General features: G+C 41.4%; 1 protein-coding gene across 7 annotated transcripts in view; it reads right to left on the bottom strand.

Moving 5' to 3' along the window:
- LOC117947513 (ERC protein 2) overlaps positions 1–18,652 on the bottom strand; it is a 142,014-nt gene that overhangs the window by 64,448 nt on the left and 58,914 nt on the right. For 6 of the 7 annotated variants that reach the window (XM_034876496.1, XM_034876502.1, XM_034876499.1 and 3 more), the window contains 3 exons: positions 12,558–12,651; positions 7,006–7,158; positions 2,988–3,148 (listed from right to left, as the gene is read on the bottom strand). In XM_034876496.1, the coding sequence (XP_034732387.1) occupies positions 2,988–3,148; positions 7,006–7,158; positions 12,558–12,651 (408 nt within the window). The remainder of the gene's footprint in view (positions 1–2,987; positions 3,149–7,005; positions 7,159–12,557; positions 12,652–18,652) is intronic. The other variant, XM_034876500.1, reaches the window with a different exon arrangement.

Raw genomic sequence — 18,652 nt, 5'->3', positions numbered from 1 at the left:
TAATTCTCTGCTACAACTTCTCTCTTTTCCTCCGTTTATTGTCTTGGAGAGTCTTTCTCCTGTGTGTACTAATGAGTGCTTTTCCCCTTCATCTCTCAAACTGTCAACTCCCCTGTTCTCTACCTTTAAAGATTTCCACTTTGTCAACTCTGTATCTCTTTATGTGCCGTCCTCAAGGCTGCTGCTACCTTTTTCTTTGCTTTATCATCATTTTCCATCACCAACATGTAAACAGAGATCATATCAGCTCCATTCCCAGTGTCTAGGAGGATGAGGTTGAGTAGCCATTGCAATGTTGTGACATGTGGTATTATCCCATTCAGCCTATGGAAACATCTCAATGACCAGCTATTCAAAATGTCCAAACACATAATTTCACTATTGTGCACCTACACCCCCGTGACCCTAGAATTATTTAATGACTAGCTCCTCTTGAGGCCATCTGTGTGTGTGTACAGTATGGTGGAAACTCAATCTGGTGTTGGGTGATAGAGCAGACCCACACTGCTCCTTATACATCAAGCATTCAGTTCTATATCTGATCGTAAGGCATATGAAAATGAAAATGCACTCTGTCCCACACACAAGCACGCACGCACGCATGCACGCAGACACACAAGCTAGGAAACCCAGCATGCAACAAGAGGATATTGAAAATGATTTTTTTCCCCTCTTGTCTCTTTCATTAACAGTGTTGAAAAGCCATGAGTCTGCGCTCTCTCTCTGTCACACACACACACACACACACACACACACACACACACACACACACACACACAGCTTCCCAGTTCACAAGGGAACGTGCCTCACATGGTTTGCTTCAGCTGGTCTTCTTGACAAATGCCACATTACAGCAGAGAGAAGGAGAAACTTGGAATGAAATCAAACTTCTCTCATGATTTCTAAGATTTGAAATACTTCAGTTTTTGTAGCCCTCCATTCCATGCTCCCCTCCCTCTCATTCTCTCTTTCTGTCTCATTCTTTTCTTGCATTCACTCTAACTCCCTCTTTCTCACCCTCTCTCCCTCCCTATGTCTCACTCCCCCCCTCTTTCTCCCTCTCTCCCCCTCTTCCTTGCTCTCACTCTTCCTCGTTACCTCTCTTTCTCTGCCTTATCTTTCCTGTTTAATTTTCCCTGTGCTAACTTGGACAAGAGCTGGGCTGTGGGAATATGGCCTCTTTTAAAGCAGAAAGTCAAAGTTTGTGTACGTATGTGCATGTCTGCAGAGGTGAGTGATTATATGGGAGTTCCGCCGAGGTTGTGTGTACATTCTGCATGGATATCTTTGTGGCTTGTTCAGATGTAAGTCAGTCTCACGAAGCTTCGCCCCTCGCAATTCAACAGTCCTTTAATCCTCATCATCAGTGACCCCAAACCCCTGCCTCTGACCTCTTTATACAAAGACACATACAGGTTCAAAGCCACAAGAGACCACACACACACACACACACACACACACACACACACACACACTTGTGCCCCTTGCGCCCCACCCCTTAGGTCTTACCAGTGTAGACTTGCATTCAGTCAAAGTCTCGAAAACAACAGAAAACAACTGTTGCTGTTTATGTCAACCAACCATCACACTAACCTTCATCCTTAGACATCTTTCTAATGGAAATATAATAATAATAATCTAAACTGAATGCCAATAAAATAATAGCATCATTTACATGCCGGGTACGTGAGCGTTTTCCTAATTTTATGAACATACCTAGAAGCACAAATTGTGTCTGTATCTTGTGTAATACATTTCCTCTGCTAAAAATCCCTGGCAATGTTTGGATGGTGGAAATCATAACAGACAGGAAGGTGGTTTGTATCAGAAGTGCTTTTGTGTGCAGATACATGGGCAAGGGTGCTCTCTTTCTCGGCCTCTGGCAAAACTGTATACATACGCATAATGTAGGCACAAGGACGCATACACACATTCCTCTAGAGTTAGTTTGATCAGAGGGGCTTGTGAGGCGTAATGGATTTTAAGTTGTGTTTTCAATACATATGTGCCAGCCTTCCCTTTTGTACTGTACAGAGTGCTGACTTTAAAGGCATTTCTCTGCCGCATATGACAGCCAGATATGTGGCTCATGCTCCTTCAATCAGAGTGCTCAAAGCAAACACACATGTAGCCGCTCCACTGACAGATCACTGAACTTCACTCACACATTCATACATACCCACTGACACACACTCACACATGGAAATGCAGCTAGTCCTGCTAACTTGAATCCTTCTCTAACTCTATCTGTCACAGACAGACATACAAATGAAATAACAGCCAAACGCACATTTTTCTGACCTGCTGTCTAAGACTGGACCACCTGTCTTCAATAAATGTAACTTTTCCCAAGGCAGCTATGGACAACGGCTGATCCTGCTTCAAAACACACCTCAGCACTGATGTCTATATAACACTCATAGCACAGACGCACATGTCAGCAGGTGAGCGGATAAACGCACCTAATACAGTATTAAACTCACATTTCTGTTGCTGCAACAAAGCCGCTGTGCAGGGTAAGGAAAATGAGCCTGATGAAACGCTGAGCGAACCATGCCAATGTTAATAAAAGCGCCTTGATCATATACTTTTATGGGCTGGGTGTGCAGTCACTACCACAAACACTTGTGGTTTATTTTGTTACTGTTTATCTTACTGCAGTTACCAACAACTCTTGCAGCACTGCATTAAACATTATGTTTTATTCTCCTAAGCAAATTTAGTTTAAGTAATATATATTACTGCAATAGCCAAGCTGAATTCTTTTTTTTACTGAAATGCATAGCAATAAATGCACAAAATATAGCATATGGTTACAGAATATGTAATTATTTTTCTGAGGGGGCCTGATGAAGATTTAAATGTAAATCTCTCAAATGACTGAAAATAGGTACATAGGGTAGATTAAGATATATATATAAAAAAAACTAATACTGAGCAGATAGAAGGTATGTATACAGAGACAGATTGCTTAGTGTGAGACTTACTTCATCTCTAAAATCTCCTCCAGCTGTTTGCGTCTCTCCTGGCGAAGACTATTAAGGTGTCCGTCTCTCTCATGCAGGGACTGTTGAGTGGAGGATAGATGCAGCTTGGTGGCGTTCAGCTCCTGGCGTGTCTTCTCCAAAGCCCCCATTAGTTCCTCCAACTATTCAAGGAGAGACAAATATGCACAGGTTTAAACAGTATCAAAACATACTGGGATACTCGCCCACATGGCTCTGTGTTACATTAAAACTCAATATACATATCTTGTATACTCTCACACTATACACATAGACATGGTCAATTATTTAGAAACAAACTATAGGGCACTTTTATTTGTCTACATACATGTATGTGAGTATTTTAGAGAGAGAGAGAGTGTATTGTGTGTGTGTGTGTGTGTGTTTAAATGCTAGTTGAGGTTAAATGACAGACGAAACATGACATTTAATGGATAGTTGACATCTAGGAACTAGCAGGTGAAATTACTGAGGTTGAAAGGTTATTTAAATGATATGTCCACTGACGCTTGGACTGGAAACAAGGACTCCCTCTTCTTTTCCACCTTTCTCCACTTATTTGATCTCTCTCTCAAGTGTGGCTCTACTTTAGAGCAGGTAAGAATAGTGCTCAACCCCTCAACTACATCTCCTCCCTTTGCACAAACGTGCCCTCCAGCCATGCAGGCCAACCTGCGTGTCTGACAGACAGGATGTGACCTCAGGGCGTCATTATCCTAAGACAGGAAGTGTCTAATTGTCTAACAACAAGTACTTTACAATAGGATGCAGTAGTAGTTAGGCTTGTTTGGATGATGTAAATAGAAGGCCACGAGAATTTGAATTTCACTTTTTTCACTTCTGACGATATGCAGATATGTGATACAAGAGAGTCAAAAAATTAATTCAGTGTTGGATTTTAAATGAACAAAGGGAAAGAAAGTAAAGGAGAAGCAAGAAAAAAAAATGAGAGAGAGAGAGTATTAGTGGAAAGCACTCCATGGGGTAAGACATGAAAAAAAGGAGTGGGCCTCTTTTATGAAGGGGCCAAATCGTTCACACATTTTCAAGACACTCTTTATCTCTGCTGGTTTTCTAGGTGTGTTTCACAGATGTCAGATAATGTGCTCACTGACTGTTCATGAATTTCACATATGGAGTAAGAGAAGAAAGGGTGAAAGCAACATGAGCGGGTAATACAAGAATTTGAAATGGTGGGAGAGTGACAACTTTCAGTCATAACTTTCTGGACATGTAACATTGCATTGTTTAAAATAAAATACACCCCATTTCCCTGCCAACAACAACTGACCTCGGTAGTAGCCGTCCAAAATCACATCATGTTTAATGTTTGATGATCCAAAGCCAGACTTTTCATCTTGAAAGCCAAGGGTCACATACACACAACTCCGTTTACACCCAGCGCATGTCTATAAACCCTCATGCACCAACTGCCTACCTCCCAGTTCCCCATTAGTCCACCACCGAGACAAGCCCTCTCTTCACTAGCACATCATTAATAAGGAATACAATGCATTTTAGTGAAATTAGGGACCTAATCAGCTTAGCGGTGATCCTGTGCGTGCTAATTTAGCTCAACTTCAAGGCAAAGCCCCCCAGCCAGTCTAAGGCTCACTAAGACTGGCCCAAAGCCCCTTTACGTGCTAAGCTGATTGGGGGCTCAGAGGTAAGGGCCAAATCCCTCTTGTCCGTTTGCGTTGGTGTTGCTGGTTCAGAGGCCTAGTTCAAACGCCACAGAGGGGGAGAGAGGGAGAGAGACAAGAATAGAGATTAAGAGAAAGGGAGAGAGAGTTTGATAATTGGGTGGGACAACTTAAGAAGGCAGATGGGAAAGAACGAGGCTCAGGAAAATCGATGGACAGCAGAAATTATGGCAGGAGAAAGACAAGAGACAGAGACAAGCAGCGACGAAGTGAGAGACTTAGAGAGTGGGGGTGTAAAGAAAAGTAAGCCAGGGCATTACCCATGCTCCATTTCAGCAGGTCAGGCTGATGGAAGACTTTCAGCGCATTGTACATCATGAGACTGATTACTCTTGGACAGAGGGGAGAAGAAAGAAGAAAACCAAGGAAAAAGCAAGGGGTGGGGGGATGGGGGGGATTTGAGAATGTAAGCCTGGCAGGGCGCTCAGAAATGGTGCCAGGGTCAGGTGATGTTGCAGAAGGACCTGTCCCTTACTCTGTTCCCCCCAAAATCCCTTTTCACACACACTCTGTTTTACCGGAGTCTGAGGCAGAGCGGCAGTTGACTGACGACTATGTAACTGCGTGTTAATGGCTAGCTGACTCGCTGCCCCCATATGCGGTGACGTCACGCTAGCTCACAAAGTTCAATGTGTCAATAGCACCTATTGTAGCTGTAACTGTAATAGGGGCAGCTAGAGTGCCAGGTCAAATGGGTACTTTTCCTTGTTTCAGTAGCGCAAGTGCAACTCTATTCTGGCTCTATACGTGTCAAGTGCCGTTGCCAATATGACTGCATGCTGGCTCATTATGTTCTCTATGTGTAGGGTCTGGATTAACATGAAATGAAAGCAAGTTGAATATGAAGTTTTGGATCAACTAGTGTTAACGTGTCACAAGGATTTCCCTGATTCTGGCTACACATTGGTGGCCTTAGGTCAAAGCTGAATCATCCACTTGTATGCATGCGAAAAGTCCCACGGACATAAATATACTTTTCTTGCGGACTTCTCAGTGGATAAGGCAATTGTTTGATAAACACAGTATCCATGCTGACTTTAAGTCAAGCGTGTAAAGTACAGCAATTGCACAAAAAAAGAAGGAAAAAAACAAGCCACAGTTAGCATTGGCTCTCATAGAATTTTCTAAACTGAGTTTGACCTCATCTTATTTTCCCGCTCTGTCCACCTCAATCTCCTCACTTCACCTTTAATGTTCTCCTTTATAAGAATCTGTCTTTTAATGTGTGTGTGTGTGTGTCTGTCAGTGTGTGAGAGAGCATATGTATGTATGTTTGAAGCAATGCAGCCACCATTCGTCCTCAAAATGTTAGTTCTTTTTTTAACCGCCAATTGCTCTCATATTACTTGTGGCAGTCATCAGTAATTCAAGGTCATTCTCATTCAGATGCATACTCACACCAAGAGGAAACACACTCCCTTGCCCTGTTTCTCTTTCCCACCACAGACACACCTACACGCTCTCTCACACACACACACACACACACACACACAGACACACACTTTTTGGGACCCACTTAAAGATGTAGACGGTCAGAAAGACAGATAGATAGCAGGACATACAGACTAAAAGGGCAGCCTGTACTCAATCACAACTACAAGTCTACAGATTTGCTAACAAATTCTGATTGCCTGCACATAAATTCACAATGTGTTAAACATATGCTCACATTTTCAACCATGCAACAGCAAAGGAGAGACAAAAAATGAACTGTGGGAGTTTCAGTTTCAGTTTTAAATTTCAGTCTAGAGGGCAAAAATAAACAACAGCATGTTTAGAAAATATAAACCAAATTTAGAAAAGAAAAGAACAGACAGGAAGCAAAACTATCCATTTTGTAAAAATTATACTTGTTGGTTAAGAACTACATATAACAGGATTAAGCACCATCCTTCATCAACCACAGTCTGCCTGCAGTTACACTCTTAGCCACATGGGGGTGCAGATAGGTTCTTCACATTTTCCCAGTGGTCCTTCTTACTCCTAGGTGAGGTGACACCAGAGCTCTCAGTTTTAAAGGTATTCTGCCTATGTAGGTATATATAGATATATGACTATCTCCGTGTATGAATGTGTGTGTGTGTGTGTGTGTGTGTCCGTAGGTATATGCTGGTCCCAAGTGTCCGATCAGTGTACAAAACATCTTTCACCACATGCTTGCTTAATCTGGAAATTGTTGGGTCTTTGTAAGATGTGTAAGTGTGGTCTATACCTACCTTATCTATAAAGTGTCTTGAGATAACTTCTGTTGTGATTTGACACTATAAATAAAATTAAATTGTAAACATCAGGTAAACCTGTCTTTGGGCCTGAACACGGGCAGTCTCCTCTTGCGCCCAGAGAGCCTCTCTATGGGCGGAGGTGTTCATGCTCTCTCTCAGAGCCCTCTCCAACTCCCTGATTCTCTCCGCCGTCTCCCGCATGGCATCCTGGGAAGCTGAAAGAGGAAGCTGAGGGGGCGAAGGAAGTTCAGAGGAGGAGTACGAGGAAGGGGTTGGAAGCAAAGTATAGCAAAAGCCAGGGGAGAGGGATTTTCTTTGAGTATACTTTGTTTGAAAGCCTCATGAAATGTTTTTTTTGCACTGGAATACAACTATATTGGCAAAAGATGACTTGAGAAAAGGTGTATTTATTGAACCTTTTGCTAAAAAAAGAACCCAGTCCATGAAAAATAGAAACAATAGTAAAGACTTGAGGAAGTACAAAAAAAAATGCTGTGGTGATAGAAGAATAAGACTTCCCTCAGAACAAAGACCCAGCCAAGACAGCAGAGAGTGATAAGTGATGGAGAAAGAGTGTGTAAGTGCTGTGACCTTTGCCGACATCCATGTGAGTGTGCACATGTCTGAGTGTGGGTGTGCTGAGTAGACCGTGCACGTTCACACGCACAGTTTGTGTGTGGCCTCTTTGACACCTATGGTGAGTGGGGGAAAAGGATCCCTCTCCACACTGGGTGATGGAACTGTGAAAGAAAACACTTGACAGAAATAATAACACCCCCCCCCCCCTCCTGATTTTCTCTGCCTCATTTTTTTTTTTTAACTCTTTCTTCTTTGAGTCACCTTCAAGTTCACATGTTCACACTTTTCTTGGAGCAGTGAAAAAGCCTTGGAGTCACATGGACAAGGAGACACTTTCTGAACTGAACAAAGACAAGTTCAGTTACACTTGTTGCCAAACACAAACTAAGGGGTGGGGCAATCATCATATCATCATAGTAACAAAATCTGCACATGCCAAAATCGCCAGATCAGATGTTATAAGAAATAAAATAAAAGTCACATTCTGATTTGAACTATTGAAGATGAAAACTTGTATGGCCGCTGTTTGTTTAAATTTACATAAAGAGAAGCAGCAACACTGATGCTTAATATTGTTCAATGACATTGGTTACATTGCAGGTGAGTGAGAGCTGCTACCTGCCGTCAAAGCAAAACGGTGTTTTCAGGGTTAGAGACAACAATGGTAAATTCAACACCACAGACTTCATGGCACACTTGTAGAAGCATGTATCAAATGAATATGACACAATAGGAACAAGTTACAAGTAGAAGTGTCTGCACTGTTGGAAGCAGTGAACATGGATAGGAAACTCTCTCTAGACAATATAAAAGAAAAACGGAGAAAAGAGAAAATATTTCGATGTTTTCAGCAAGTCAATTTACAAGCTCTTAAACTCACATTTCATCTTAGAAACGGCTGCTTGTAAAGACAGTTACTGAAATTAGAAGGCCTTAAACAATTGCAGATTTGCAGGCATGTAGATGACACATTGAGCTCAACCTTGGTGAGCATGTCTCTAACATTATTCCTGAGTCTAACAGTGATCTGAGTAGGCTAATTTTTTGTATTGCATATACGGAGCTCCAGCCTAAACAGTGGTAGACACACAGTGAATCTATTCTGACTGCAAAAAAAAGGATATGCTAAATGCATGGAAAACTAAAGTGATTTTACGAGATCATGCTGGTCATGCTAAATGCATATGAATGGCCTATTCACTGCCCCTCATGAATATTAAAGTGAGTTTTGACTTGGTACCTGTTTTATACATAGATAGTGGTGAAGCCAGTTCTTCAAATTCAGTAGTAAATATTGAAAAACTGGGCCCCTTCATGATAAAGGCTAACCAACTGACTGAATTTGTTGATACTGACAAAAACACTAGTGATGGGATTATCCCGAGTGTCATGAAAATAGTGCCAAGCCAGCCAAATCACAAGCAGATACTTGTGGCTCGTCACGTCAGCACGACACAGCTGGAGGTGAGCGACAAACACCCGCACACACACATACAGAGGCCGGCTGTGTGCATCAGCAGTCCAAAGCTGTAATTGGATGTGACAGACAGGCAGTAATTCGATGCACCAGAATCAACAAGTACTGGTCTGACCCCACCTTACAGACAGAAACACACACATGCACGCACACACACATGCATAAACACCCCACTGAGATGGGGCTGCAACCACTGGACCCCCGGGTGAAACCTGAGCAGAAAGCTGTGTCTGCCTGTCTGCCTGTGTGCGTGTATGCATGTGTGTGCGTGTGTGTGCGAATGTGTGCGTGCGTGCGTTCGTGTGTGTGTGTGTGTGCGTATGAAGTATATGTGTCTGTCTGTTTGTCTGTGTCAGTGCATATCTGTGTCTTATGCAAGTTGTATTAGTAACAAGAGAATTTTGTTGGCTTTCAAGAATACAAAGAATGGTAAAAAGGTCAAGAGAGATACAGAGAGTGGGAAGAAATGGAAAGATAATTGCCTCTGCAGCACCAATCATCACCTAATGCCCTTGGGAAGGATCATTATGGAGTCTGGACATGTCTCGTTTGATGGAGGGATTATAATCACTAAAATAAACGAGTGGAGAGTGAGAGAATGCACATTTCAGCATATGTGTACCTACGATCCTCAGCTTCACACACAGGCACACAAACCACACAGGCATCTGTCTCTGTCAAAACGTTAAGTGTGCAGCGTCAACTTCTATGTGCCCAGTTTCATAATTTAAAGAATGTTAAGCATGTGTGCATGGCCAGAAGTTCCCTATACAGTTTGAGTCAAATGTACAGACTGTGGGAACAAGTTTGGAGTGAATGAAAATCCTAAATGCAACCATCTTTTTTAACTGTAGATGGATTTAAAATAAATTTCAATAATCCTTGTGTCTCTAAATAGGGTGGGGGGGGGGAATTGGGATAAAAAAGAAATAAAAGGCCTGTGTGAAGGCTTGAAGTGAACATTTCCGATGTGTGTTTTCTCTGTGTTTGTGAAGTGCAGCGTGGCGCGATGGAGACGATGAAACGGAGAGATGCTATCACCCCATCCCACATAAACTCTCCTGGATGGATAGGGAGAAGGAGGAGTGGAGGAAGGCCGTGTTTGTTTGTGTTTACCCTCGGAGCGTGCTGTGTTCCTGATGGACTCAGAGATAAATGGAGAGAGAGAGAGAGAAAGAGAAAGAGCAATGAAAAGGACGTGAGATGGAGGCCAGGACACAATATACAATATACTCTACAGTATTTATAAGGTAGCAACATCATAGCTAGTGATCATCCTAATTCTTAGTGTTATTTTTAAAGGTTGTAACAGTATTGTTGCAAATCTTTATAATTTAATGCTGCTGTAGTTAATCATACTGTTGTTAATATATCATATCATATTATGTACATTCACAATACCTCTCAGGTATACACCGACGCATGTATCACTCCTATCTTGCACCCAACACACAGCAGATTTTTTCCTCCACGGACTCACTTTGGTAAATTCCCTACTGCTATTTTGCAGTTTCAGAAAACAATTCCACCACAGACCAGGAAAAACCTAGTCTAAAGTCAGTGGCGTTTTATTCAGATGCTATTTTAAGGGTGCATGCTTGGCCGTAATGTAGAGTGTGCACACGGCGAATACACTCTGCTTCTCTCATCTCACGGACGCGGCAGTTCCCATTTTTGCAAACCACACATAAATACAAGGAAAATTATGACCTTGTTTTAAACAACATTTCCATGAATCGTAGATGTGTTGATGACATAAATGAGGAACTATTACAGGACTTAAGGCAATGTGATGTTGAACTGCATGTGCCGATGCCATTTAACCCATATGGCCCAGCAGCAGCACGGGAGAGGAGAGACAGAAGAGCTGCATCGTCTATAGTGAGGTAATCTTGGTCTAATGTAAGACCACATTGCAAAAATGTCATTATGCAATCATAACCTTGTGATTCACTGAGATCGAGCCCAAAACATCAGGAAGAATGTTTTTGTGACATTTCTTTATTTACATAACAAGCAAGCCAGCTTTTAAAGGATTGTGAAATATTGCTCTGATTGGTTCATTTTACGTTACGCCCAGACCACACCTATAAGTAACGTAGCTACTTCAGGCCAACCCATTTTAGATTTCCTTTGGGCGAAAGAGTCATTTATTCCACCGGTATAATAGCAACAGCGAGATCTGCCCACAAAGCTACTTGTGTTTGGCATTTGTGTTTCAGATTGTTAAAATAGGGCCCATTGTGTTTACTGTGTTCACCATCTTAGTTTAGCATGTTAGCATTTGCTGATTACTACTAAAAACAAAGTACAGATTAGGCTGATTGGGAGTTTTAAAATGTTGACCTGATTGTTGCACTAAATCAAAAGTCAGGGGATCACATCCACTAGTTTTCAAGATATTTCCGTCTGTACGACCTGCAGACTGACCAACAGCCTTTTGCAATCGATGAAGCATGCCGCTGGCGTGGCTTATCAAATCTTTTACATTTTCAAAAACTAATGTCAGTTTTAGCCATGTTTTGATATGGATGAATGACAATAAACTTAAACTTGAGCTTGAGTTCCTGCATCTGCTCGAACACTAGTATTATCTCTTATCTCTATTTTATAATACATGGAATATATACCAACAAAATCTCTCTGAAACTTTCCGTTTTGTTCTTTTTGTGGACATCATCCATCTCCCTGACATCAATCCCACTACTCTCTAGCACTTGTCCCTGTAATTCATTCTTTCTTTCTTTCTTTCTTTCTTTCAGGCACACTTCTTGTTTCTGTCCAGGTTGTAGCAATAGTACTGTGTGCTACTCAGACACTGTTTAGAAGAGGAAATAGGATGTTGGATGCTGCCTGCCAGCATGCACAGGAATGACAAAATAGCTCTCCCAAAAACAGGCTGAGAGCAGCTCTGGTTCTTTTTGGCAGAGAAGTACAGAGAGGTGTACTCCACTTCATCGGTCCTGTGGGAATAACCTAGCATGGCTGCACTCTGCATATTGACACCTCAGTATAGCTCTGCAGGCTAGCATGCACACAGACACCCACACACCCACCAACACACACACACACACACACACAGCAAACAGCTGACACTCTTGCTGACACCTAAGAAGAACTATACAAATTATTACATTTTTAATTATTATTACAAATCAGTTATTTACTATTCCCATCTGACCCATTATGCCGCCGCTCCTGGCTTGCGTATGGAGTTGATTTCTGCAGGACTAAATGCCTGTCTCTTCCACTTAGGAAAAAATCTAGGATGCACTAAGGGAGTGAGGGCAAGAGGCATACAAGGCTGGAAAAAGGCTCTCTCTGCTCAGAGGAGCAGAATTAGATAGAAAGAGAGAATGTAGTGAACAGAAGAATGAGATAAGATAATACATTTCTGAGGAACGGCTTGCAAAAGAGGTGAGGAGGAAAGAAGCTGGGGGGAAAGGGCAGGATACATGAGTATAGTAAGAGCCAATATAGATACTGTGAAATGAAGAGCTCAACTAGAGGCCAAAAAGTGTGCACATGAGCACACACACACACAAAACATTTAACATAACACTGTTCAAACCTGTGATAAAGAGTGTGGATGTCCATCAATCAGGGCATCTTTCCTTATCTCACTCGCCACCGTCTGCTTCTGGATGTTAGGAAAGTTGATTTGTCTTCAAAAAAAGGAAGATGAGTGACAAAAGATAAAGAGATGCTCAATAAAGACATGTAAATCCATCATAAAAACTATGGAAAACAAAAAGATTTGTATCTCACACAATATGACCATGGTGTATGTAAAGATATATGCACATACCCTTTGCAAAAACTACAATGGCCCTAGTACACTTTAAATAAAACTTTCTAAACCATATTGTTCGAATTTGTGGTGCTTTAACTTTATTTTCAGTTAAAACGAGGCCTACAGGCCTACAGGCTGTATACGACATCATACAGGTAAATGTTAGGGCTACAGTGTGTACAGTAAAGCAGGGAAGTACTGTGCATATGTCTTGTCTTAGTAACAGGGCTGACTGGGACAAGACAAGACTTGAACGATGGAGGTGAGACACTGCTGTGTAAATCTTTCAACAGCAAAACACACAAACACATGCAGACAGGAGATGCAAGCACATACACCCACACAGGCACACAAATTATCAAAAATAGATATGTAAGCAAGAGGTGAGTCTACAGGGACAGGTTTTTAGAAAATAAATGAGTCTATGATCACTGCCAGAAATACACGCATACACACGCACGCGCAATAAATCTGCTGTCAATGTTGTGCATTTCTGAAGTCCTGATTACAAAAGCTGAACCATGTATAAACCAGCCAGGATGACTATGTATTTACCTCCAAACAAAGATCTGCTTCTTGTCATTTACTGAACTTACTTAGCTAGAGAAATATTGGCACACACACACACACAAATATATAGAAATATGCAAATAAGACAAACGCAAGCATTAACACTTAATACACTCACTGGTAGACACACATTAACCCACAAAACCAACACACCATAAGACACACACAGCTACACTTATACACAATCTATATCTTGTCACAAACACACTCAAAATAGAATCAAAACACACTTTGAACTCCCAGTTTGGCCTTCACACTTATGCACACAAATATGCATAGAAAGTGCGAGAAAGCTGACAGTGACAAATTAGTGCTTAAGAGAACCCTCTAACACTGTCACCGACTGACCAAGCAGCTGCTTAAACGCGCCGCATTATTATTCCACATCCACACTGGTGTGTTTACACTGGGCAAAACATACGAGCCGCCCCCACACATGGGCAAATATTTGCTGTCGTAGCCCTTATAATGGTGTGTGTGTGTGTGTGTGTGTGTGTGTGTGTGTGTGTGTGTGTGTGTGTGTGTGTGTGTGTGTGTGTGTGGTGTGTGTGTGTGTGTGTGTGTGTGTGTGTGTTTTTGCTTTTATGAGTAACGTTGGTGTGCAATCAATGTGAAATATACCCAACAAGATGAATACATTTAATACACAGTTACCTCGCCACACATGCACACACCGTAGTGCTTTTCAAATCCTTTGAGGAAATATTTGTTACAATAAGGGAAGACAGAGCAGGACAGGAAACTGTGTGTCAGTATTCATATCTGATATTACTTCCCATGTACAAAAACACAGAGTTTATTAGGCCTGTCATTTATGTCTCTGGCTTACTTCTTTATTTCTTTTTTGGATAACTCCGCTGACCGCTGCTGATTTTATTTATGTTTTCTTTCATTTTTATGAGTGAGTTTTGAAATGGGCTGTGTAAATTAAGATTATTATCCAATTCTGTTACCATTATAAATAAAGTATATGTACACACACAAGCACAAGTGCACATTTATTTACACAGTGAGTAGGAGGAGGAGGAAAGGTTTCTGTTTATACTTTGATCTTTGATGTCTGTGAGTGTGTTTTATAAGCTCAGAGGCATGTCCATGGAGAACAATCTTGCCATAAGGGCATATCAGCTATCACACACAGCCGGCACTGGCACAGGTGTATAAACCAGCAGACACGCTGGTCCCTTTTGATAGCTGATATACCCCCATCAACCCATCAGTGCAAAATGAAGTAAGTGTTTTGACCAATGTGAAGGCAAATGAGGGCATGTAGATTGTGAATAAGAAGCAGACAGGCTTGGCTTCATGTGAGTGGAAAATATGAAGGAGAACTGTGATTTGTTGAGTACCGAAATGAGTAAATTCACAGGGGGAAAATAGTATTTTATTGCTGTGACATTTCTTAAAAAGATGAAGTGTGTGAGAGTGGGAGCACTGTGCACGGGTCCAGCCATTTCCTAAACTGAGCGTAATAAGTAATTTTTCACATTTCCTCTTGCTTCTTTCACCTGGAGCATTCCATACATCCGCTTTCCAACATAAGCAGCTTCACTTTATTTCTGGCTGCCAAAGCACAGCTCTGTTTTTTTCTCACTTGTATTTCTCAATACATATTTTGATCATTCTATATATCATCTATTTTCTTTTCCATTATCCTTTTCAACAGTCTTTTCCTCCTCTTGTTCGTCTTTACTTTTTGTCTCCTTGAATTCACATGCATTTAGAAGGGCATTGAGAAAAAAAGAATGAATGAAGGATCCTCTAACTTCCCTCAAGGAGTGCTGGTGACGTGCCCTTGAGCAGGGCACAGTAGGGCTGCTGTAATGCTGCTGAGTGGCAAACAGCAGGAAGCTGCGGTCACACTGGGACGCTCCCAGGCCTGAATGCGGGTAACTTTGAATATTAAGTAGGGTGTTGCTGGAAAAGAGAATGCATTCTCAGTAGACTTTTCCAGGGTAAACAAAGGTTAAAAGGAGTTATGACCTTGGAAGAAAGAAATTCAGATTTGTATCTCCCCTTCATAAATCCTAATTCTTACTCTGTTTTCTCCTCTTCTCTTTTAATAAACAGCAGAGTGGAAGGAAATCCTCTGATTTCAAGCAGACAAGGACACACCGGGGCAGTTACTACTAAGCGATGCACAATATATGAAATAAGAGGCTGATACGATCTGAATTAAATACATTTTCTCTGTAGTGAAAAAAGTCACAGGGTACAGGGAAAGGAGAGGGGAGAAGAAACGAGGCACTATGAAAGCATAGCATGAGGCAGTTGGATCAACACTGGAGTCTGAAGTTTTATCTGAGGCGCTTGTCTCGATGCGTTGCTGAGAGATCCAAACAGAACACGTCTGTTTATTACTGATAGATGCTTAATGGTGCTTTGACATTTCTTATCGCAATACAAATACCGTTCACTGTTGGCTTTATATATTGTCTATGTGTGTATGAAAGGGTGAAGAAGATTGGAGATTAAAGAGGAAGAACTCTGCTTGTGTGTCTACATGTTTAAATGCGAGAAAATGTAGTGAAATTCAGTGTATGGCATTGTTTATGTATTTGATATGCGTGTTATGAAACACTCTTCTCTAGCACAGGCGCAGTATAGAAAAACAGGAAGTTGACGTGTCATTTTCAAAGCCAAAAATGTAAATTACATGGACACCTGCAAATACACACTGTTTACAAACACTCATCTAAATATATTTTATACAGAGACTTTGGAGGTTATTTGTGAGTTGGATGGCGTGCATGCATACAGTGTGTATTTTCAAAAGATGGATGCTCTCGACATCTGGAGTTTGATTATCGTCACAAGAATCAGGGCCAAAATGATATGTGTGTGTTTGTGTATGCAAATGGTTGATTGTGAGTGTATGAATATTTGTCCGAACCGTTGATTCCTGCCAGCCAACAGACCCTCGCCAACTCCACTATACCAATATGTATTCTCCTCAGTGTCGCCATCCATGCACACGTGCACACTCACACACATACAGTACATACAGTACATACATTTGTTGAAACATACACTAACACACAATAACACACACACACACACACCTCCCTTTTCTTGAAACCCTCCCTTACATACCAGAGTGCTTACCACGTCAATAGCTGTGATATGGTGAGACTGGGAGTTTGATTTATTTCTCAGAGTTTAGCTCCCACATCACCACAGAAACTTTAAAAGTATAGGCATTAAGAAAACAAAATAATACAAAATAATGTCACTGGTTAATATTAATATACAGCCATGAGATAAGGGGTGAAGGAAAAGAAATAAGGCTTTAAATTCACTTTAAACATAAAAAAAGCATCTTTTTCATTTCCATGTTAGAAATCATACCAGTTGCAGTTTGAAATCATAAACTTATTAATATGTATAGTTAATGCTGATGTTTAAGGGCAATGAAACTTGGTTATGTTTCTAAAAGCCTACTCACTGGATTAGTTCTCTTGTACTTTTAAGACATTGAATATCATGCCACAAACTACATGATGGAGGCCAAACACACGACACACGGTGTTACTTTAATGAATTCATAGGGAAAGATTAGAACGAACTAGTGTGTCATTCTATGAAATGTATTTTCCACTTTGGTCCACCCTATGTGCACAAACTGCATAATGAGATCAGTAACCATTGCTTTCAGAGCTCTACTTAACAAATCCAGTTATTAGCATTAGTGCTAACCGCTGATACAGATGCTTTCCACAAAGCCTGTTCAGTATCTCTGATTACTGATGCAGATTAGCTAGGATTTACACCTACAAACCTGACAGTAAATAAAACACTGACAATAACTACCTAATGTTAGCACTGATGATAGCTCACTAGGAGAGCTAAGCTAATAAATAGCTGTGAGTGTGTCTCCCCCTGTACTGGAAGGTATTTATTACAATGACCTTCCTGGCTACATTCAACTTCGACACTCTCTGCTTCATTGCCAACTGGATGAGAAAGTGTCTGTTTCCTCATCTGTTCTTCTCGCTCTTCATCCAGATAGTGGTTAATAGGCCATCTGACTGAGTTCCAACAGAAACACTCTGATTATAAAGACATTCATTCTCTGCCCAGACACTTCTTGCATTGCCTTCCACATAAGTCCAATCAGCACAGGGACAAACCCATCCACCAATGCTGTCACATAACACGTGTGCAGAGACACACATAAAGTCTTGTTCCTGTATTCATGTTAAAAGTCTTTGTTAAATCAGAATTTCCTCTGATAATGTGACACAATTTTAACTACAATAACTTGATGTTCCACTATTCTCTACAGCAGCCAATGTACATAAAGTTCATGTTCCTGTGCTTTTAACTTAAGAAAAATCTATTATATATTATTTATTACAGTGGCAACAAATGACTGCAGTGGATTCTGGTCTGATAACCTGCAGATGACCTGCTTGAGACCTCTGACCCGTACGAGCTGACCCAGGGAGGGGTCATACTGATAGGAGTGACTGGCTAACACTAATGAGACAGCTGCCCCAGTAAGATGGATGAGCTGAGTGTAAAGGAACTTTTCCAATGCCTGATCCCACACAATACTGTCCCACAAACGGCCATGCACAGAAACCAAACGCACGGATAAACACACATACACACACGTGCGTGGGCAATCTCTGCTACTGCATATGAGTTGCAGACACATATAGAGGTACAGTAGAAGCATGACGCATGCACCGACATATTGAAACAGAGAGTTGACTGTCTGAAGAAACTCTGCGGGAGCTACTGTATCCCTATTATACTAGATGCTCATGCGTACCCACACAGTTTCCATGCCAGAGTGGAGAGTCTGTAAAATGGATAATGAATGAGGCAGGAAACGGGGTTGGAGTCAGTACATGCAGCCCATCCACATACATTCTAAGCCATTCAGAATCATAGCTAGCATTGATACACCTGACGGGGGCCAAAGAGTTCAAAAATTGTTTTTTTCAGATACCTCTTTCACACTCAGGGCTTCTTCTGTGCAGTTGGCGATCCACTAACAGAAAAACCACCACCCACTATCACTCTACATACACAGACACACCGACCTCCACACAACTGACTATAACCATTCTAAGTTCCGACCCTCACGATGTACAGATACAAAACCATGCCTCTTTCTTTGCTTCTTTTTCACATATGTACGCACACACATGAAGTAAATACCCACACAAACACTCACATAATGTGCCTCTGCTTTGGCACTAAACAACCACTCATGTGGGCACATACACACGCCATGCCAATCCATAAATCAGATGATAATTGAGTAGCACGGCACTAGTAATAAACAGAGTAGT

The sequence above is a fragment of the Etheostoma cragini genome, chromosome 7 (assembly GCF_013103735.1).
Source record: "Etheostoma cragini isolate CJK2018 chromosome 7, CSU_Ecrag_1.0, whole genome shotgun sequence".
In the NCBI taxonomy this organism is placed as follows: Eukaryota; Metazoa; Chordata; class Actinopteri; order Perciformes; family Percidae; genus Etheostoma; species Etheostoma cragini.
The sequence above is the reverse complement of the archived record's forward strand: the minus strand, read 5'-3'. Positions and strand labels throughout refer to the sequence as shown.